The 21,274-nt window shown below is 39.9% G+C and overlaps 6 protein-coding genes and 1 long non-coding RNA gene across 7 annotated transcripts; 2 read left to right on the top strand and 5 right to left on the bottom strand.

Annotated features, from left to right (window-relative positions):
- Positions 1 to 2,585: 2,585 nt before the first annotated feature.
- LOC145711673 (b(0,+)-type amino acid transporter 1-like) lies at positions 2,586 to 5,010 on the top strand. Its single transcript, XM_081789361.1, has 6 exons — positions 2,586 to 2,849; positions 3,015 to 3,343; positions 3,522 to 3,994; positions 4,340 to 4,394; positions 4,435 to 4,638; positions 4,678 to 5,010. The coding sequence occupies exons 1-6, from the start codon at positions 2,747 to 2,749 to the stop codon at positions 4,978 to 4,980; spliced, it is 1,467 nt and encodes a 488-aa protein (XP_081645487.1). The 5' UTR covers positions 2,586 to 2,746; the 3' UTR covers positions 4,981 to 5,010.
- Positions 5,011 to 5,568: 558 nt separating this feature from the next.
- On the bottom strand, positions 5,569 to 6,164 carry LOC145709771 (uncharacterized). The gene is made up of 2 exons (XM_081787473.1): positions 6,029 to 6,164; positions 5,569 to 5,949 (listed from the first exon to the last, which is right to left on the bottom strand). Exons 1-2 carry the CDS (start codon positions 6,133 to 6,135, stop codon positions 5,616 to 5,618), a joined length of 441 nt encoding a protein of 146 aa, XP_081643599.1. The 5' UTR covers positions 6,136 to 6,164; the 3' UTR covers positions 5,569 to 5,615.
- Positions 6,165 to 6,352: 188 nt separating this feature from the next.
- On the bottom strand, positions 6,353 to 7,503 carry LOC145709789 (uncharacterized). Its single transcript, XM_081787497.1, has 3 exons — positions 7,435 to 7,503; positions 6,966 to 7,129; positions 6,353 to 6,657 (listed from the first exon to the last, which is right to left on the bottom strand). Exons 1-3 carry the CDS (start codon positions 7,466 to 7,468, stop codon positions 6,481 to 6,483), a joined length of 375 nt encoding a protein of 124 aa, XP_081643623.1. The 5' UTR covers positions 7,469 to 7,503; the 3' UTR covers positions 6,353 to 6,480.
- Positions 7,504 to 8,302: 799 nt separating this feature from the next.
- Positions 8,303 to 15,670, bottom strand: LOC145711672 (uncharacterized). The gene is made up of 4 exons (XM_081789360.1): positions 15,487 to 15,670; positions 9,031 to 9,217; positions 8,579 to 8,723; positions 8,303 to 8,527 (listed from the first exon to the last, which is right to left on the bottom strand). Exons 1-4 carry the CDS (start codon positions 15,575 to 15,577, stop codon positions 8,303 to 8,305), a joined length of 648 nt encoding a protein of 215 aa, XP_081645486.1. The 5' UTR covers positions 15,578 to 15,670.
- LOC145709808 (uncharacterized) lies at positions 10,016 to 10,620 on the top strand. The gene is made up of 3 exons (XR_014134942.1): positions 10,016 to 10,095; positions 10,142 to 10,266; positions 10,311 to 10,620. It is a non-coding gene; the product is annotated as an uncharacterized LOC145709808 (long non-coding RNA).
- Positions 15,671 to 16,205: 535 nt separating the features above from the next.
- Positions 16,206 to 17,899, bottom strand: LOC145709681 (uncharacterized). Its single transcript, XM_081787384.1, has 3 exons — positions 16,900 to 17,899; positions 16,464 to 16,858; positions 16,206 to 16,422 (listed from the first exon to the last, which is right to left on the bottom strand). Exons 1-3 carry the CDS (start codon positions 17,490 to 17,492, stop codon positions 16,232 to 16,234), a joined length of 1,179 nt encoding a protein of 392 aa, XP_081643510.1. The 5' UTR covers positions 17,493 to 17,899; the 3' UTR covers positions 16,206 to 16,231.
- Positions 17,900 to 18,240: 341 nt separating this feature from the next.
- On the bottom strand, positions 18,241 to 20,984 carry LOC145711671 (D-glucuronyl C5-epimerase-like; the record flags this gene model as incomplete). Its single annotated transcript, XM_081789359.1, has 8 exons — positions 18,241 to 19,042; positions 19,085 to 19,225; positions 19,278 to 19,613; positions 19,657 to 19,919; positions 19,965 to 20,256; positions 20,403 to 20,533; positions 20,580 to 20,692; positions 20,737 to 20,984. Coding segments are annotated over 8 exons (1,599 nt in total), but the record flags the coding sequence as incomplete, so codon positions are not given.
- Positions 20,985 to 21,274: the final 290 nt, after the last annotated feature.

Below are 21,274 nucleotides of genomic sequence, written 5' to 3'. Positions count from 1 at the left end.
GTACGACCTTCGATTTTCATGACTTTATTTATTATTTTCAAAAACAATTGAAAGAGTTTCAAATTGGGTCAATAAAAATATGTCAGAAATAACAGTCTTTTTCTTCTCCCAAAATAAAGTTACTTACCTTCCAAATGTTAATCTTTCAACACGATTCGGAACAAAATTGTTTGTATTTATGCAAAAAGACAAGTTGGAAAAAGACAATTCCGGCGGAAAACAATCCTTACGCGATCATCTTTTTGACAGTCGAAAATTCAATAAAAGGACATTTTTTAAAACGAAACAATTTCCTGTTGCGATTCGCTTTTTAGAAGATCGAGAATGGTTTTTAAAATGAAGCGTCTAATTTACTCGTGTCTGAATTCTTCGAACGCATTTTTATGAGGATAAACAAAACCATAAAACACGTTGGTTTTTTGCTTTTATCTTTGGACTTGCATTTTTGCGGCTTTCCGAAATTCGTGCAAGTCTATTTTTTAGTCTCGTAATAACAGATCTAAATGCCAAAATGGGGCGACTAAAGGTGAAAGGGCTGCACGGGTGGATTAAGGGGGTAAGCTACTTTAAGACACGCATTCTTAAAATTTTAATTTTTTATCCAAAAGATTTAAAAACTGCTGTCTTAAAATAAAGAAAAGAAATTTTTATGTAATATTTTTTTAATTTTAAGGAAGTAACTCCCTTATTTTGAAAACAGGCTTCAATTCATAAAAATTTTGTTCAATCATAATTCCACATTCGATCCGCGAGCCAATCAGCGCCTAAATCGCTTTGAAACCAATTTCGTAGCTGATTGGCTAGTGGATCGAATGCAGGTTTTTGATTGGCCAATTTTGATTTTATTTTTCAATGATCAATTTCTATGTCGTGCTGTTTTTTGCGATTTTAGACAGGTTTTTATCTCGTAATTTAAAAATCAGCATATTTTAAATTTGCGAAACCTGCTCTAGAAAGTGCTGCGGCGGAATTCGCGCGCTCCTTAATTTCCTGCATCTTCGGCGAAGCGACGATTTTATCTTAATTTTGGAATTTGAGTGGCGCGGCGAGTGTTTCATAACGTGCTGATAGAAAGCTGTGGCGAAATTATCTTGGGCTCGCAGAATGACCATGAGAGGTTGCGTTTATCAGGAATTAATACGCGCCTCTTCTTCTCAGTTTTTATTTTGGGCGATTTCTTTTCCGCTTATTCGGCTATTTAGAGGGCCGCTTGAAATAAACTTGGAAAATTCAAAGATTATTCTAGCCCCCGTTGAATTGTCTGGCCAACGATTGGTAATTTCGAGTCGAAAATTCTAGCTTATTTTTCCAAAATTTTTCTCTTCTTCAATATCACCAAATTTAAGGATTTAACCAAAATATGGAAGTGTATTTTAATAACCAATAAGAATGCTGTATTTGCCCTACCGACCAATCAAAACCTTGGTCTGTAAGATCATTTCCATTTTTTTTTTGGTTCTGCCCACATTTTAGGGTAAAATCAATTTATGGAAGTGATTTTATGGATCAGGATTTTGATTGGCCGGTAGGCCAAATACATCAATCTTATTGGTTGGTCGAAAATGCACTAAAATTGATTGGTTTAGAAAAGATTTGGTTTTTTTCAAATATCTTTTTCAAATTTCAACGTAAAACTATTATGAAATTTAATTCTACTTTAAAAGATTGATGTTGCTGTCAAAGAAAGGAAGGAACGTGTGTCCTTCTAAAGATTTCGCCGGCGATAAATCAAGAACCAACTTGCGAAAATCAAACTTTTGATTTTAAATATTTTCGTTTCATAATTGGCGCAAAGTGGCATCCTTCTCATTGAGCAGTAGTTGTCATTTCTGATGGAGTTCTTGATCTTCTTGATGAAATTTAAAAAGAGGGTTGATTTTTGCATTTTTCTCCGTAATCCGCAAAAACTAGGTGTGAGCAAAGGTTTAACCAAAAGTGGTCACTTTCAAAATGGGTTTACAACCCGAAATGAGTTTTGGTTCAATAAGGTTTTTGAGCTGTTTCACCATTTTTCTACCTTTCTTGAAATTTGTGTCTGAAAAAAATGTGGTCAAAAACCTGTGTAAAAACCCTGTGTAAAAAACCTGTGTAGAAAAACCTGAGTCAGGGTTCAAAGATTGAGCTGTGATTTTGAGAAGCCGCTTCGCGGCTTTATTTCTAAAAAGCCGCTCCGCGGCTTCTCATCGAAGATCTTAAAGACCCTGACTCAGGTTTTTTTCAACCAGCTTTTTGAATTTCATAGAGCGGAAACAACTGCCGCTCAAGTTAAATTTGCCCATTATCCTCAATCGAGACATTTCAGTGCAAGTTACGTAACTCGCACTCTCCTCAAACTTTCTCCATTGGCGACTTTTGGTGAATTATTAATTCGTGAAGGGATTTAAGGACCAAACGGTTGAAGCCCTTAGGGAGTTGGCCCTCGTCTTTCTAGGTGATAAATTTGCAAAGGTTGGCGTCTTGTGATTCTGCCAAAATACACCCGTCGGACTTTCTGCTACACCCTTAAACAATGCGCCTCGCCGCATGATCAAAGATCGCCAAAACTCGAGATCAGAAAGAAATGAGAAATTAAGAAAGAGAGAGTGGAAGAATAGAAGTCTGCAAAAGCAAAAACTTGTTTTGCCCGAGTCCCAGTTTAAACCAGAATCAAGCTCGCTTCGCTTCAGTTTTATCTTTTTCTGTTTTGCAAGAAGAGGAGCGTCTCAATCATTTTCTGGTCGTCTGAAACAAAACGAAAATAGAAAAGATGTCTGGGAAGATACAGCTTCAGAGACATGTAGATCTAACATCCGCGGTGATGATCATTGTCGGAGCGATTGTGGGTAGCGGAATTTATATTTCACCAAAAGGTTTGATTCAGAAATGTCTGGTAGACATCATTACGTAATTTTCAAAAAAAATATTCGAATTTTTAATTTTGTTAAGGGTATCAACATCGATTGAAACTTGTTCCAAAAATTTCAAAAAAATTGGCAAAATCGATGTTGACACCCTTAAAATTTTTTTTTTTGAAGGAATTCTGGAGCATGCAGGAACGAGCGGCTATGCAGTTATTCTCTGGATCCTCTCCGGCCTCGTCGCCTCCATGGGAGCCCTCTGCTACGCCGAAGTCGGAGCCCTGATTCCAAAGTCTGGCGGCGAGTATCCAGTCATTTTCGAAGCTTACGGACCAATCTGTGGCTTCACATTCGCCTGGACCTGCACAACGATCATCAGACCTGCTTCGCTGGCGATTTTTACTTCGGCCTTTGCGCAGTATGCATTTAGCATTTTGAAAACGATTGTGGTGATGAGAGTGTTGTCTCGCAGAAATTATTGGCTTGTGCTGCGATTTGGGCGGTTTGTGGGATAAATGTGTATTCGATGAATATTACTCAAAGGAAATGGGATGAAAATTCCGCTTTTGTTGGAGCAGTTTTCATTGTAGATTCAACTAATTGTTCGAGAAAATATTCATCAAAATACTGGATAATTAAGCTTTACTTAAATTATTTTTCTTTTTATTATGACTCTTTTATTAGCTCAAAGTTTCTAGAGCTCCATTTTCATGCATTGTTAATTTTGATGTTTATTATTCAACCAAAAAAAGGCTCACAAAGACCTTTGGCTACATCAAAATCGCCTCTCTCGTCGTGATCATCCTTCTCGGTTTTTATGGGCTAATTATTGGCAAAGGCGATTTATCAATTTGGCAAGCGCACAGGGCTTTTTACAAAAACGGCGAGTCCGCTTTTCCGGAAATATCACACATCGGCCTTGGACTCTACCACGGGCTCTGGTCGTACGACGGGTGGAATCAACTCAATTATGTTGTGGAAGAAATCAAGCAGCCGGAGACGAATTTGTTGAAAGCGATTGTGATCAGTTTGTGTTCTATTACTGGGTTTTACTTGTTGATCAATTTTATGTATATTTCGATCTTGGGAGTGGAGAATATTTTGACTTCGCCGGCTGTGGCGACCAGTTATGCGCAGCAGATTTTTCCGCAAATCGGGTCAGTTGAAATCAACGAAGAGATTTCCTTTAAGGACCCCCCCGTCAGCTTTTTCCATCGATAAATACAGGAATTTTTGACCTAGAAAAATCATTTTTTTGCAAAAATTCGGGCAAATTCGTCAATTTTCGGCGAAAACTTCAATTTTAAATTGCGATTTTAAGGGTGTTAGAGTCGAGATAGTCTATCTCAGATAGACCCCCAAAAAATTAAGCCTCAAATCGTTTTTTGACCCGTAGAATTCATTTCCGGGGTCAAAATTTAAAAAATGCGAAATTTGATTTTTCGAAAAAAACTGACGGGGGAGGGGGTCCTTAAAAAAATTTCTTGAAAAAAATTTTTTAGTTTTATTGTTCCAATTATGGTTGCTTGTTCCTGCCTCGGTGCTGCTCTTGTTCAGGTACACCCTTATTTTTTCTCAAAAACAAAATGTGGTTAAGGGAATGACCGCCGCTAGAATCCCCTATTCCGCCGCGCGCGAAGGGCAAATGCCTGTTTTTCTGTCGATGATTCACATTGATTTTCTGACTCCTGCGCCTGCTGTTATGTTGAATGGAATTCTCGCGTCTCTTCTTTTGTTGTCTGGAGATATCAACTCGCTCATCAATTATTTTAGCTTTTGCATGTGGATTTTTCATACCTCGGTAAACCTCGAAATCTAACTCAAGAAAGAAGAATTTTAGACTTGTTTCGCGATTTTTATTTTCCGCAAAACCCATCCGATCGACAAAGTCGGTCGCTCATTCGCCGTGCCCCTCTTCATCCCTGCCATCATCGCTCTCATTGGCTCATATTTGGTTCTCGCCCCCTTTATCAACATTTTGCAAACTGGTGAAAGCTTGGACTTGGGTTATCTCTTCGTTGTCTGCTGGATTGCATTTGGAGTTGGGCTGTTTGTGATTCTGCGAAAATCAAAGAATTTTAAAATTGTTGCTTTGTTGACGAAAAAGATGCAGATTTTATTGAAAGTTGTTGCTCCTGACTGACTCCCTCTCTTTTCTTTTTTGAGCAAAATATAAGTTACGAACGAAAAATTTTTCATCTATCAAATTTTACAAAAGACTCTTTTTCACTGTAAGTTGCTCAAAGGTCGTACGAGTTGCATCAAAAGAATAATAAATATATTTACATTTAGTGGCGAATTAACTAACTATCGACGATTACCAAACGGACTCACACATACTTTGAAAAATCACTTCGGCCTCTTAAAATTTTAGAAAATTTTACGGTTCCTAAAAACTTTATTTTTTGTTGAATTTTTTTTCCCGGAGATAATTTTCAAAAAAAAAAAATCAATATTTTTGGTGAAATTTTTGAGTGTGAAAAAGATTCATCCTTTTTGATCGTCTTAAGACAGGCGGAATTTTAAAATTCAGCTTCTTTGCATGTTGATTTATTTAGCGCCCTGACTCAGGTTTTCGTGTGCCTTAGCCCCTACTATTCGAAATAGATGCAAAATTTTGTTGAAAGTTGTTGCTCTCTCATTTCTTTTTTGAAACTTTCATCTGAAAACTTAGGTAACAAAAGTCATTTTTAAATTTGTTTAATCGAAAATTCATTATTTTTTTGTATTCTTTTATTCAGATAAATCAATGTGCAGTTAGTGATAATACAGTTAAAATTACTCGTTGCAGAAATCCTGAGCTCTCGAGAAAGAAATAACTCTGTTGAATCGATTCGTGATTCGCTTTTTGATGCTGACACCTTTTCGGTCAAAAGAGTCCAAGCACAAGAATTTCTGAGTCCATCGCAAATACGATCGACCGATCTTTCTTGCGTACTCGCAGACAGTGGCGGTTTCAGGGTTGAAATCGTCGCTTTCTTCGGTGTCAATGCCCCAGACGTTGACGCAGCCTTCGACATCGGTCTTGTGGAGGGGGATTTTGGAGACGCCCTTAGCGACAAAGCCGTCAAATCGGTCGGCGAATCGGGCCATGTCCATTTCAGTTAGCTTTCTGAAAGGGAAAAATAAGTTTTTGTTTTAAAATTTGATTGCTTTTCGTAACTTTTTCAAGTAAAATAGAGAATACTTACTGTCCAAAAGCAGCTCGTCGATCCTCAAGATCATTCCATTGTCGCCAAGCAGCAGATCCTTCTTCGAAGGCGGAAGCGAGGGCGAAGGTGGCAACAAAAAGTTTCATTTTTAGTTGGTTTTATATTTTTCGTTATCTGAAAAATGAGATGCTCTGGAAGCGCAATCGCTCCTTTTTATACCACGCGAATGGCGCGACTCGCGATCATGAGCGCTCAGAGGGCGCAAGAGAGAAATGCGTCGAATATCTTCAAATGAAATAGCCATGAGATAAAAACTCTCCTATTCTTCTTCATTTATTTAGAAATCGCGTTAATTATCCGTTCATTATTTATTTATAAAAGAGAAAGAAAATAAGTAAATAAACAACGATTGTCAGTTTTTTGATTATGAATAAAAAGATAGCTTCTATCTATGCTTGTTTTCATCAACCAGTTTTCCTCCCAAACGTCGTCTAGAAAGAATCCTGAGACAGGTTGCTCGAGAAAGGAGAGTTGAGTCCAGTAGAATTGGGGCTCATTCGATTTGGGGAGAAATTGTGAGTTCTCGCGCTTGTAGATTTTGATCCGGAAAAGACAACTGGAGCTTCATTGGCGAATTGGGCCAGAAAATCGAGAATTTTCCCCATACACTAAAATATTTTGTAAATACTGAATAGGTGGTTTAATTCAAGATAAAAATTATAACTCAAGAAGTCCCTCATTTTCGCTGCTGACGTCATGCTTTCAAAAAAAAATTAAAATTGAATTTGTGTCGGCCAAAATTTAGGCCCAAAATTATATCCTCCAGAAAAGCACGGCTCATTTTAGAAGTGATTATCAGATTTAACGCTCGAATTTTACGTCATTTTTACGATTTTCGATGGTTTATCGTGGACTCAAGTGTTCAAAATTGAACTCTTTCGACTAATGAGGATGATTTTTTTCGCAAAATACTTACATCATTAGCCGTCGCCTTAGCATGAGCGCACATATTAGCAAATTCCTTCTGTCGATTTGTGCAGACTTCGATGTTTTCAGACATCCCATGCTCCTGACAGGCAAAGATCTTGGCGAACCATCCATGCACCAGCGGGAAATCGTGGAGGATCACTTCCCACGGGTCTGAACATGAGAATTTTAAGGCTAACGAAATTGAGGCGATTGAAAACGTTATTATGCTAAGCTTATCAAAAAACCACATCGCGAAAACGTGCGAAAATAAGCGAATTTGAAAATGGAACGGGAATTCCGCTATCTTAGGAAAAATATTGAGGTTCTTAGATTGGAGAAATTATTTAAAGAAGTTTCTCAAGAACGAAAATAAGACTCTCAAAGTCGAAAAATTCGATCTATCTTTAAAATAATCACAAACATTCAATAGAAGGACTCCGTTAAAATGGGATAAATTGGGGCTCGTAAATACTTACAAACATTATTATTCCACATGACGTTTTTCATCATCAAATGCTGATCTGTTCTTTTTCAGGTTTAAGATTATGTTAAGCTTTGACTTAAGGTGGTAGATATCAAGAATGGTCATTTGGCTGCAGCTTTTTTTTTCCAAAATATAACATAGATGATTTTGTATCAAAAACGGCAGCGGAATACTAGAATTTCGTAAATTTGACCGGAAGTACCCGAAACTCTAGAATTTTCAAGAGATACATATACCGTTCGACTCTGTTTGAGGCGGCGGTGAAGATGGCACTAACAGTTAAAAAGTGATCTTTTGGCCTGAAAACATTTTTCGAAACTTATCATAGTGACACCCTTATTTTTCTCCGTTAATTAAAAGTTTAGACCCTTATCATCCCAATGTAAGCCGAAATTCAGGTCCTTTTTGTCATAAAAAAAATAAACCTGATCCTTATTTTGTCATTCCCAATCAGAAAAAGTGACGGAGAAAGAGCTGCAAAATCCTTCTGGTAGAAAAGTCCATCAATCGAAATTCCGCCTTTTTCAGCGTTCTTAAACATCGTGTATTATTCTTTCTCATTATCGGCTGCCAAACGATAACTTCCGTAAGTTGATTAATTTCGTCGATTTCAGGAAAAAAGACGTTATAATTTGGGGCCGAATTCGAAATGAAATTTTCTTGAATTTTTAAATTTCTAAGAAGCACTAGGAAGAAATACCGCTTCGAAAAAAATGCGCTGATTAATTCTTCTTCCACCGCGATTAAAATTCACGTTAAATGAGTTTCGCACGCTTTCCTGCGTAAGAGTCGTCAGTGGCGAGTATTTCCTGGACGAGGCAGCCGCCCCAGCAGATTCCTTTCGCGGGCTTAAAAAAGAACTATTTCTCGGCCAAGTAAATATTTGCGACATAATTAGCGGTCGCGAATTGCTCCCTTGGTCGAAACAAGTTCCAGCCCGTTCCTATTAAAGAGATCGTCGCGCAACCTTGATTGAGTAAAAATCTTCGACTCAAATCCACCGGTTTTGGAATATTCTTGATTCCTTCGCTTCTGCCAAAATACGAAGCGATCGCGTTCATAAAATCTATATGCAAATCTGGCGACTAAAGAAAATAAACGAATTTTGACTCATTTTATCGGAAAAGCGAGGGAACCTGGAATAAATTGGGTTTGATCACGTGGTGGCCCGCTTCTTGGAGTTGCTGCATCATTAATCGGGAACCCATGAGTTCGGTGTTCATTGGATCGCAGAGAAGGATGATTCCGGAGTTCGTGATTCCAGGTGTGTACACAGCATGGCTGAAATTTAGTCTTTTTTTGTTGATATTAATTAATTTTTGACTTTTTAAGAAAAAGAATTGCCTTGATCGCTACAAAAGAACTGACTATACTAATGAGCAAGGTATCTAAGATTCAATCTCCACCCACAAAAGAAAAAGGTCCGAGCAGCGCGGTTGGTTGAGCCTTATGGTTTTTTGTTAATTTTTTTTGCGATCGATACTGAGATAAAAAATTTTTTTTAATACGGTTCCAGACACTTCCCATGTAAAAAATCTGAGTCAGATATTGAAAAAGCCTTAACTTTCTCTATTGATTCTCTTCATACCTGCAGGCGGCTAGCTCAACCTTGGTCTGGCCAGTTTCTCGTTCCAACAAAATCTCTTCTTCTTCTGAGTACTTGTGGTACTTGCACATGCAAGCCCGGCGAATTCCATCTTCGCAAGATTGAACTTCAAGTCTTTCTTGGATTTTGTCTTTTAAAGAAGCCAGTTGATCTTCATTCAGTTCAGGGACTAAAATTGACTTGATTCTATACTGGAAAGTTGGGCATTAGTCTTATTCTGAATCTTATCATTAGACTGTTATATACTAAGTAGTTGAAGAGGTCGATTTAAGGGCCCCTCCGTCAAAATACGATATCATAATTACGCAATTAGCGGTCAAAGTTTTCAAGAGTACACGTTTCTAAGACTTAGATATATATAGGGATCGAACGCAAATCAAAATGGGCATTTTTTATAATAGTTATATGCCCTTAATATTAAAAATTAAAATAGTAAATCGTATATGCTGATGTCAAATATGATAATCATATTGTACTTCAACTTCCGGTTTACCGGAAACTGTCGGTTTCAATGGCTTTCTGTTGACGCGCAATCTTGCGCCAATAATAGCAGGTTAATGAGCATTGGAAAAGGGGATTTTCGAAGAAAAAATATTCAAAATCGACGGCGCGTGGCTGCGCTTGCGTTTTTTGTACTTCGCAAGTATGACTCATTCGTTCAGCGCCCTTAAAAAACGCAAAAAAAAATGCTTGGAGCGGGATTCGAACTCGAGATCAGCGGGCCATGGCCTAGTACGGTACCACCGCACCATGAGGCACAACTGATGAGGACATTTCTTCTTGTACCTACATATCAAATATTTATCTTCGCTTCTTTTATTTTTGTCGTCTTGAAGACAGAATAATTGTTAGAACTTTGCTGTCTTCAAGACAGTAATAACAGATAAACTAGCAGATTTTCTCTAGATGAATAGAAATGCCGGCAAAATGTTTCTTTTTGCTTCTTTCCATTCAGAATCGAAAAATATAGAGAAAAAAAACAAATTTTTGATGAAATACTATCATCGTGGTGCTTCCTACATGTACTGATAGAGGATAATTCGACAGGTACTATCTTTTGATTGATTTAACTGTATTTGACAAATCATTCTAGCGTTTCAAACCTCATGAGTCTGCTTCTTCGCATGTCAACTTGGTCAGCGATTCAAGCCGTATCAAGGAACACCACCGTCAAGGAATTTGTTGAAAATCGAGCACAAGAATCCGAGCAATCACAAGGTCAGTAAGCTTCAGTCAGGAAGTGTGCTTACATGAAGCTTCAGGCATATCAACGATGTCAAATGATGCTGGTTTTTATGCGCAATTTCGAAGCCTGTCCATTCAGATGACAACTCCACCGACAACTCTCTCGCTCTCATGATGATGATGACGCAAAAACAACTCCACCTGATTTTTCTTCCTTTTCAATCCTCAAGAACGATTTCCGACATCCACCGACCCAAGAAGCAGGAACGCATCTTATTATTAAAATATTTTTCTCGATTAAGGGGGTCTCCAATGTTTTTTCGAAATTGGCCATTTTTGGCGAATTTGTCCAAATGTTTTCACGTACAAATGGATCAGTTTTAAGGGGGTGTTGGTCGAGAATCAGACTTCTTTTGACAAAATAAGCGCAAATTTTTCCGAAAAATCTTCCTTTTTCTAATCGAAAATGGGTTAAAAAGGCTTGAAATAATGTGGGCAACTAGGTCTGAAAAAAATTATTTGGCGGAAAAACTATCGTAATTTAGCGTCAAAGAGAAGCTGAAATCTTGTTTTTTGGTTTTTTCGAGTAATCATTTTCCGATTTTTGGTCATTTTCGGCTATTTTCTGCGACAAATACGATCCATGAAATGTACGATTTTGAAAATTCCAATCATGTGAATTGCCTTTTCACATAGTGCCCTGGACTGATAAATTTGAGAAAAATCGATTCTCATCCTTTTTTCGAAAAAAAAATCAAAATTTGGTCGACAAAAAATTTCGACAAATTTTGCTTGAAAATTTTCAACCAATCAGAAACCTGGCCTTGGTTGACAAGCCAATCAGCAGCCGAGTAACCGCCAACGGCGGCGTCAAGCCTAGTGCCATGATCATTAAATTCAATCAAGGCGGCTTCAAGCCCAGTCCCATCATCAGTTCATTCATTTACGGCGGCGTCCAGCCCAGTGCCATCATCAGTTCATTCAATCAAGGCGGCGTCGAGCCCAGTGCCATCATCAGTTCATTCAATCAAGGCGGTGTCAAGCCCAGTGCCATCATCAGTTCATTCAATCAAAGCGACTTCAAGCCCAGTACCATCATCAGTTCATTCAATCAAGGCGGCTTCAAGCCCAGGACCATCATCAGTTCATTCAATCAAAGCGACTTCAAGCCAAGTGCTATCATCAGTTCATTCAATCAAGGCGGCTTCAAGCCCAGTACCATCATCAGTTCATTCAATCAAGGCGGCGTCAAGCCCAGTGCCATCATCAGTTCATTCAATCAAGGCGGCTTCAAGCCCAATGCCATCATCAGTTCATTCATTTACGGCGGCGTCGAGCCCAGTGACATCATCAGTTCATTCAATCAAGGCGGTGTCAAGCCCAGTGCCATCATCAGTTCATTCATATACAGCGGCGTCAAGCCCAGTGCCATCATCAGTTCATTCAATCAAGGCGGCTTCAAGCCCAGTACCATCATCAGTTCATTCAATCAAGGTGGGTTCAAGCCAAGTGCCATCATCAGTTCATTCAATCAAGGCGGCGTCAAGCCCAGTGCCATCATCAGTTCATTCATTTACGGCGGCGTCGAGCCCAGTGCCATCATCAGTTCATTCATTTACGGCGGCGTCGAGCCCAGTTCCATCATCAGTTCATTCATTTACGGCAGCGTCGAGCCCAGTTCCATCATCAGTTCATTCAATCAAGGCGGCGTCAAGCCCAGTGCCATCATCAGTTCATTCAATCAAGGCGGCTTCAAGCCCAGTGCCATCATCAGTTCATTCAATCAAGGCGGCGTCAAGCCCAGTGCCATCATCAGTTCATTCATTTACAGCGGCATCAAGCCCAGTGCCATCATCAGTTCATTCAATCAAGGCGGCTTCAAGCCCAGTACCATCATCAGTTCATTCAATCAAAGCGACTTCAAGCCAAGTGCAATCATCAGTTCATTCAATCCAGGCGGCTTCAAGCCCAGTAACATCATCAGTTCATTCAATCAAGGCGGCGTCAAGCCCAGTGCCATCATCAGTTCATTCAATCAAGGCGGCTTCAAGCCCAATGCCATCATCAGTTCATTCATTTACGGCGGCGTCGAGCCCAGTGCCATCATCAGTTCATTCAATCAAGGCGGTGTCAAGCCCAGTGCCATCATCAGTTCATTCAATCAAGGCGGCTTCAAGCCCAGGACCATCATCAGTTCATTCAATCAAAGCGACTTCAAGCCAAGTGCAATCATCAGTTCATTCAATCCAGGCGGCTTCAAGCCCAGTAACATCATCAGTTCATTCAATCAAGGCGGCGTCAAGCCCAGTGCCATCATCAGTTCATTCAATCAAGGCGGCTTCAAGCCCAATGCCATCATCAGTTCATTCATTTACGGCGGCGTCGAGCCCAGTGCCATCATCAGTTCATTCAATCAAGGCGGTGTCAAGCCCAGTTCCATCATCAGTTCATTCAATCAAGGCGGCTTCAAGCCCAGGACCATCATCAGTTCATTCAATCAAAGCGACTTCAAGCCAAGTGCCATCATCAGTTCATTCAATCAAGGCGGCTTCAAGCCCAGTACCATCATCAGTTCATTCAATCAAGGCGGCGTCAAGCCCAGTGCCATCATCAGTTCATTCAATCAAGGCGGCGTCAAGCCCAGTGCCATCAACAGTTCATTCATTTACGGCGGCGTAAAGCCCAGTGCCATCATCAGCTCATTCATTTACTGCGGCGTCGAGCCCAGTACCATCATCAGTTCATTCAATCAAGGCGGCTTCAAGCCCAATGCCATCATCAGTTCATTCATTTACGGCGGCGTCGAGCCCAGTGCCATCATCAGTTCATTCAATCAAGGCGGTGTCAAGCCCAGTGCCGCACTACCGAAAAATTGTTAGGGTTCTAACTCAAAATTAGTGCGAATTAGTGCGGCATCCCCGTCCTACCCGTCCTATTTTTTTCCTTGATATTTTTTCGTCTATTAGGACTGAATCGCCGCCCTAACCGCACTATTTAGGAGGCTCTTTTTCATCATCCTATCGGCGCGCGCTTCCCACCAGGCGCGGAGGACAAATTGGTTGAAGATTGAAAAAAGAATGGAGCTGAATGGATAAGAAAAACGAATGACCCGCCATGATTTGCGGACCAATAAGCGCGCGTCTCTTTTAGGACGATTTTAGCGGCTTTTCCAACCTGAGAGTTAGGGTTCTAACAATAGGGTTCTAACTCAAATTAGTGCGGCTTGCGGGACCCTAATTTGCCAGCCCTGTTTAAAACTGATGAATAAATGTTCCGAAATAACAAGGGTGTAATTTTCATTTTTTTAAGTCAATTTCAATGGCGCACCATTATCTCCTTGGCTAACGAAATTTTCTCAAAACTACCTAGAAATGTCCATTGTGGCCTGAATCAGCCATTTCAAAAAACAAATATTTTTGAAAATAAGATGCGTTCCTTTTTATTTTTTGAAAAAGAAGAAAAGAATATTGTCTGTTTTTGAATATTTCTCTTTTAAATAAAAATTCAAATTGATATAAAAGAAAATGTGGCTATGATACTCGCATTGCAAATTGAAACTCTAAATTTGAGATTTGGAATGAGCGTGGTGAGAATATCCATCGGCTTGAGGTATCAAATCCTAGCGATTATTTCGATATTCGCTGTGATGATACTGCTCCTTTCTGTCTCGCTTGATTCATCCGTTTCTTCGTTGTCAAGAGTCATCAACAGATCCGCGGAGAATTAAACCTGTGCCTTGTCCAATGACTCGTTGAACAAGGAAACTTGAAGCTCTTGATAAGTCACCGAAGGTAGCTCGTCAAAGAACTTTGACCTTTCAAGATTCATTTACTGATCAAGGAATTCATTCAGAAAAGCTTCTGTGTTTTTCTGCAAAAAAAAAACTTGAATAGAATCGATAGCAAGTCCATAATCGGAAATTCTTTTTGACTATCAAAGAAAGTGAAATAAGAAGACATAAATACGCGGCAAATATGGACTAGAACTAAAAAAACGTAAAAACTGTATCTTTATTCAAATGATTGGCCTTGCTTTGAAGCTTGAAAGTAAAAAAATAAAGTTATAATAACGGGTTACTGAAAATTTTACTAATTGAATTTTAGTTTTTTCATTCAGAAAATTTATTCAATCCCATCCATATTGGATATCAACATCAAGTGTTGTTGGCTCAGTTGGTATCTGGCAGGATCAAGCTTTCTTAGCGAGGCGGGTTCGAATCCTCGCTGGTCATTCTTTTTTCGATTTTCTATTGGTTAGAGCGCGGGCTCACTCGCAGCGAAAACTCGAAACGCGTCGCGGCAAAAGCTTCTCGCCCCGGAGCGCCACCCTTTGCGTGACACTTCTCCGCGCTGCGCGCATCTAATTGGCTCTTTTCTTCTTCTCTCTTTATTTTTCAAAGAGTGATAACTCAAAAACTACAGCACCTATGAAAATTTAAAATTCATATCTGAAAAGCCTGAGTCTCAAAACCCATTTTTTCATTCATAAGTTCAGAAAAAAAATTTTTGGGTGCCCCGGTGGTGATTTGCGTTCGATCCCTAGATATATACTTCTTATGATATTTAGCTTTTTCGAGGAAGTATGGATTCAAGCAGTGCACTGGAGAGGGTGTTTTCGAAATCATCTATTTTTATGTCCAAGGAAAGATCAAGTTTGAAGACAGAGACGATAGAAAACATGATCAAGTTTTCCACAAGCGAAGAATTCAAAGAGGCGATCAAGAATGAATAATTTATAAGATTTTCATATATCTATTTTTGTAAGCAAATACAATATATATTTCTATATCATAAACAAAACTTGTCTTAAATTCGAACATAAACAAAAAAAATGTCCATGCCAGAACTTGCCATTTTCCTAGCTTGCCATGGCAAGTACTTGCCTTGCCATCAACTTGCCATGGCAAGTAACTTGCCTTGCCTTGTCTTGCCACGAAATTCCTTGGCAAGTTGCCGACCCCAGTTCTAAGTCGACTTTTTTGAGTCAAATTTCCGCTTTTTCAAAAAAAGAATAGACTCCATTCCTCCGGAAAAACTCGCAAATACAGTCCCTCTTTTAGGGTATTTTAATGGAAAATTTTCTTAAGGGTATCCAAAAATTAACGAAGATCGTCCCCTATTTTAACAGTTTTGTCGATAGTGCAGTTATAGAGACAGGTATTTGAGATGCAAAAACTGTTAAAAGGGGACGATCATCGTTAACTTAGGGACACCCTTAAGGAAATTTTCCATTAAAAATGCCCTATGTTCAAACCTGGAAAATTCTCTTCGTCTTCATTTTCATTCTTATCTGTTGCAATTTCCGAGTCGTGTAATAACGAGAAAAAGTCAATCTCTTGTGGCATATTTCTTTGGAAATGATGATCTCTTTAAATGTCTCCCGTAAATTGTGGCGAAATAAAGGCTTTTCCGAACTATTGTTTCTCCTCGTGCTCGTTTTATTGACGTAGTGAGTGAACGCTGAAAGATAGCTTCTTGCGCAACTTTTATTTAAAAAACGGGCCCTCGGATAAATGAGCTTGAGATGCTAACGGCTCTGGACGGATTCAAAAGGATCGAATTCTTCGAGAACATTCGAAAAGTTAAATTTCAAATTTTTTTTAATTTTCTATGAATAAATTTTGAAATAATAGACAGAACACGTGTCCTTTTGAGCGCTAAATAACGCCGCTTCTAAGCTACAAGTCACAAAATTTTTGAACAAAATTCTTTGGCTCAGGTGTTAAGTCATGTTTTCCGAATTATTCTTTCGTCGGATCGATTAGGAACGGAAAACTAAACTGACCAAAGCGTGGAATTCAAGAGAAGCAATAACATGTCAAGAAGCGTTTCGTTAATAGAAGTTCTGCATTCAAAAAATGACACCACTTGGCAAGTCAACTAGGTTTGAAAATGGAAAAAAACCCTTCTTTTTTTTGCAATTTCATGAATTTTCAGCCTGCTCACAGTGCTTTATTTTTAGCCATCGGGCATTATTTTTTTATTATAATTTTTTCGTTTCAGCAAGTTTCAACTTGTGGGCATTGATCAACGCAAAGTTGAACGACGCAAGCAACAGTTAACGAGTCGCAATTGACAAAAACAAAGTGTTGAAGCTCGAATGAAATGGGCGATAAAAGGGAAAAGTTGATGACGCTTTCGACGCATGGATTTTCAAAGTTGAAGAACTCGTATTGGCTCGTTTGACACTCTAAAAAGGCCTTTGGTCGTATCGATCTGGTGTTTCCTTACCTCCAGAACAGCTGGTAAAATGATAGTCAAAGAAAAGCTCTTCTCCCAAATTCTCAAGAGCGAAAGTGACCATCTCGCCAATAGCGACTTCATTCTTCGACGGAGTCAGCCGCAAATTCGTTGCAAAATTGTGAATCGTTTCCGGATCGATTGTATAATTATTCGTCTCGAGCTGCTTGTGTATATCGTCTTTGATGATCAAATTTCTCGAGTATTCGCAGTTCACTTCTCCGAGATTCAGAATATCCTCCGAGTCCCATTGATGAAAAGCCTCGACTGTATTTCGCAGCCCGAGGGTTTCTTCTGTCTCAAATGGTTCAAAGCCGCAGTCGATTCCTTCCGAGAAGGTCAAGTTCTTCGACAAAACTGTGTCTGAGTTTCCACCGCAAAGAATTCTGAATAAGAAAATTCATAACTTGTAAAGAAAAAAACTAACCTTGATGAAAAACCATCCAAGCTCCAGCTATCATAATTCTCCGGAAAAACACAGGCATCATATTCGACACTCAAACTCGCCAGCCCACAGCTGACAGAGACGAAATCGGGCGAAACAAAGCAGCTCCCCGAGTTGTCATCATAAGTCCAGCATTCTGTTAGACAGGGATTTTGGTCCTCCGACTCTTCGGAAGAGCAGCTTTCTTTGAAATTTCCGCCAGAGGCGCAGACATGAATTTCTTCGCCATCAGTGTTTGAACCAGCGAGAAAGCCGATGATTTCAACTTCACTCTCAGAATCGAAGTCGTCCGAGAGGAGAATGTGAAAGCGCTTGAAATCGAATCGTTGCGCCTCGGCGCCAGAAATTCCGAAAAAGTCGACATTGTGCACTGTTCCCGGAAATTCAATCAAAACAGATGCGGAGGAAGAAAACAGGTCTCCAGGGATCGTGAATGAAAGAGAAATATCGGTGCCGGAAGACATTGCAAAGAGTTCTTTTGTCGAGGTTATCTTTAAAGGAGTCCTTGTTGATTTTCCAAAAGAAAACCTGAGATAGGGCCAAAAGCTCTTTTCAAGGACTATTCCTGAACGCATGAATCATCCACTGTAACTGCCGGATCTTCACATTGAATCGCTGGTCGGGTCATTATTGTCGTCGGAACCTGTGTTGATGCTTCAGTAGTTTGAGGGAGATCCGTTGTTCCAGGAGGCACTTCAGTTGATGATTCATCAGAATCTGATTCGCAGGGAAAGCAGGCTTCCCATCGGACATTCTCGTCAGTAGTAAAGCACCAGGGCTCGTCAAAATGAAGTGATAGGCAGATGTTGTCATCTGGAATCGAATATTTTGAGGTTACATCTGGCGAAAACTCGTGAGGATGGGGCGTTTGAGAGGACCAATGCTGACAAGTTAAGCCGGAAATTGTCGTTCTCTGCTCACAAGTCAAATCTAACTCGATCCCGAAAGATTGAGAAAAGGTTGAAAATAGAAGTAATTTCATTTTTCCTTGCAAATTTGCTCTTGAAAGATGCGCTATCGTCTCTTTTTATACAGACGAGAGAAGCTTTCCGCTCTATTAGCGAAAGTTACTGGGTTACGTTTTTTTCTCAGTGAGTTGAACATTTTTGACGGCTCGTTGGTTGTTTTGATTATGCAATTAGGAAATTACAGCGGAACGAATTCTTGTGGAAGGAAATTTGAAAATCTATAATTTTCAAATAAATTCTAATTTGAAATCAAAGAACTGCAAATGCCCTAAATAACTGTATTTTTCTTTGAATTCCTGAATATTTTGTTTCAGAAAAAGTTGCTTGAGTTTCAATAAAAACAAGCAGGCACAAGTTTCTTTTTGAAATAATATCGTTTATTTAAAATCTCTAGCATGAGAAGCTCTTGAAGAAGGCAGGACAGATGGCAGGCGTTTCTTTACACAAAAACTGAGGTAACGCACTAAGACAGGAAAACATTTCATCTTTGAAGTACAATTCTAAATATACAGAAGTAAAGAAAACAGGGGAAGGGTTCCTCTCGTGGTCATTTCGAGAAATGTTCCTCTCGTGGTCATGCACCTCTCGTGGTCATATTCCTCTCGTGGTCATTACTCACCGGCTTATGAAACTTAGGGTCTCCCAATTTCCCCCGAATTTCCTCAAAGATAGTGCTCACACGCTTTATATATTTATAATAAGAGGTCATAAATTAAGTTTTTAAATGAATAAAAATCGAGATGAATTGATGAAAACAATTTTTTTAATCGAAAAACCTAAGAAAGATAATTATAGATCTCTCATACGTTTGCCTCTTATTCTAAAGAGAATTTCTTCTGGTTTGTGCAAATAAATAAACATATTTTTATTTGAAATTATTGAAAATTTAACTCAATCAAATTGACCTTCTCATAGTATCCTTGAAAAAATGCTTGGAGACCCAACTTATCATCAAAATGCTCCGTGATCGCAAGTCTCTACGTCGTGACCACGAGAGGAATATGACCACGAGAGGTGCATGACCACGAGAGGAACATTTCTCGAAATGACCACGAGAGGAACCCTTCCGAAAACAGGGTATTTTAATTGTGTGAAGCGTAGTTTCCTTTCGTGTACTCTTCCCAGCGCAGAGCGAATGATTCAATAACTGGGTCGTCCTGAAAATCCTCGTTTTCAATAAAAAGGAGCTAGAAACCGACCAGAAAAGAGTTGAGCAAGCGCAACTGTTGAACATGAACTGTATGATAATCCCAGCGAGCTAGATTCGGGCTTGTCTTCTTGACCACGTGACCGAGATCGTAGAAGGATCCTTTTCCAGCGTCGAAAAGCGGCAAAAGCGTCTGAAAATGGAACAAAATGATATTTGTCGCGTTCAAATCTTCAGAAACACACCTTCAGCGAGAGCAATCCTTCCTCAAAAAGCGTCGAAGCCTCAAATTTCAACGTCGGCGGTGCGTTTTCACTCTCCGCCAGGTCGTACAGCCCGATTAGCGAGTAAATAAATCCGTTGAGCACAAACAAGCCGTCTTCAAATGGATATTCCTCGTACCAGACGTGTTTGTCGAAGACCAGGTTTCGAACACCTTTGTCTTTTGGCCGCTTCTTGAAGGGTTCCAAAGCCTTCCCAGCGGAAACCCAAAAAGACGGGTCGTTGAGAGAGTTGGCCGCGCGGACCATCATCGAAATCCCATGCCCCTGTGCCATCGCTGATGTCCAGCCAGGAACCAGCTGAAAAGAGCGTTTTTCTTTGTTGAAAAGCAACTTTACTTACATCGGGATAATCAACCCTTTCTTTGCCAACATCTATCGGCCAGGTCCCATTTTCCGTCTGATGATCTCTGAGCCAAATAGCTGCGTTCTTGAATTCTTCCAAATATCCAGTTTTCGCCAGTTTAACAGATTTGATAATTCCCTCTCTTTCGAAGCGAATCGAGTTGATTCTGTCCATTTTCCCGCGAAATCGACGGACAGATTTTTGATTTCGTTTTCCGAGACCTTTCAGGGCGTCGTTGAGGATGTCTCGTGAAATACAGCCTAAAGAATGACTTGAATTATCATTGAAATCGAGAAGATCTTTACCTGGTTCATTTCTTTCCCCGATTCCAATCACAATCAGCGCCGCGTAGCCCCGTTTCTCGTGTTTTTCGATCATTGGAACTTCTTCTGGCACTTTATTCGCGATGTAATGAATTTCGACTCTTCCTGTTCGCTCCTTCGAGTCAGAAGTGGAAATACGCGGACTGTGATCGACGATTATCGACGATCCTGGAAGCAGTTGTTCGTAACAGACGGTGAGATAGCTGTTGGAATGTTTCTGGAAAGTGCTGATTGAACAGGGTGGGTCGAGGTCCTGTTCAAATTTAGAGCCGCACTAAGAAAGTTGGTTGAAAGGGGGACAAAAGAGAGGAGGGGGAATCTGTCCGGGTTTCGGGAGTCCCGAATCGGGACAGAAGGTTAGTCCTCCTGGGAAGCGGTCGACTACTCCATCCCCCACTACCATGAAGAGTTAAAACTTACAGAAGGAGTGTAGGATTGCGAATCATAGCTACTCGTTGTGACGTTCCTCGAGTACGCTGCCAGTCCGTATTGCGCGATTTGAACCGGGTAAAAGTATCCTTCCGGGCTCCACTGTGTCGAAAACGGAACACCTGATGGAAAATCGGATTTCAAATCATTCATTTGTCAGCTTTTTACCTTCGACGCCGGAAATGAGTTTCACTCGCTCTCGGGACTCGACGCGGTAGTTTTCGAAAGTCATGAAGGACGAGTTCGGGGTGTATTCTTTGTCACCTTTGTAGTTCATTTCGCTAACACAAGTAGTTTAATTTTTTTTGGGTGGAGAAAGTCGAACCTGTAGCTATTTTTGAAGACAAACTGGTCTTTCTCGCCGCCGAAATCGCCAAAGACATCAAAAAACGACTTGACCCAGATCCATGGGAAATAGACCTCATCGCTTTCGTCATTTCTGATGCCGATTATTTGATTCTCAGCTTCACCGTTGATTAAAATTGGCAGCTTGGAGTAGTTGGGAGCTTCTTCGGCGTTGTGTGAAGACGATTTTGAAGAAGTGGTGAAGAATTTGCTGGCTTTGATGAAGTTTTAAATAATCAAATTCATTCATGAAAAAAATTAATAAAAATACTCTTCCTGCGATTCCAAAGAAAATTCCCAAAAAGAGCTGTCCATATTTCACTGCCAGTCGTCTGATGAGCATATCTTCTATCGTCGAAATCGAGCAAAAATTTCAGTTTTCAACCTTTTTCTCTTCTTCATGCAAAATCGATAAATTTCTGAAAAGAAAATACTTTGAGAGGCGATTAGGCGAGAAATTTGGGGCCATTCGACAGCTCGTAAATAAGCCCGAATGAGCAGAAAAATTAACGCAGAAT

This window comes from Oikopleura dioica, chromosome 1, assembly GCF_907165135.1.
Source record: "Oikopleura dioica chromosome 1, OKI2018_I68_1.0, whole genome shotgun sequence".
In the NCBI taxonomy this organism is placed as follows: Eukaryota; Metazoa; Chordata; class Appendicularia; order Copelata; family Oikopleuridae; genus Oikopleura; species Oikopleura dioica.
This window is presented reverse-complemented; position numbering and strand designations above follow the sequence as displayed.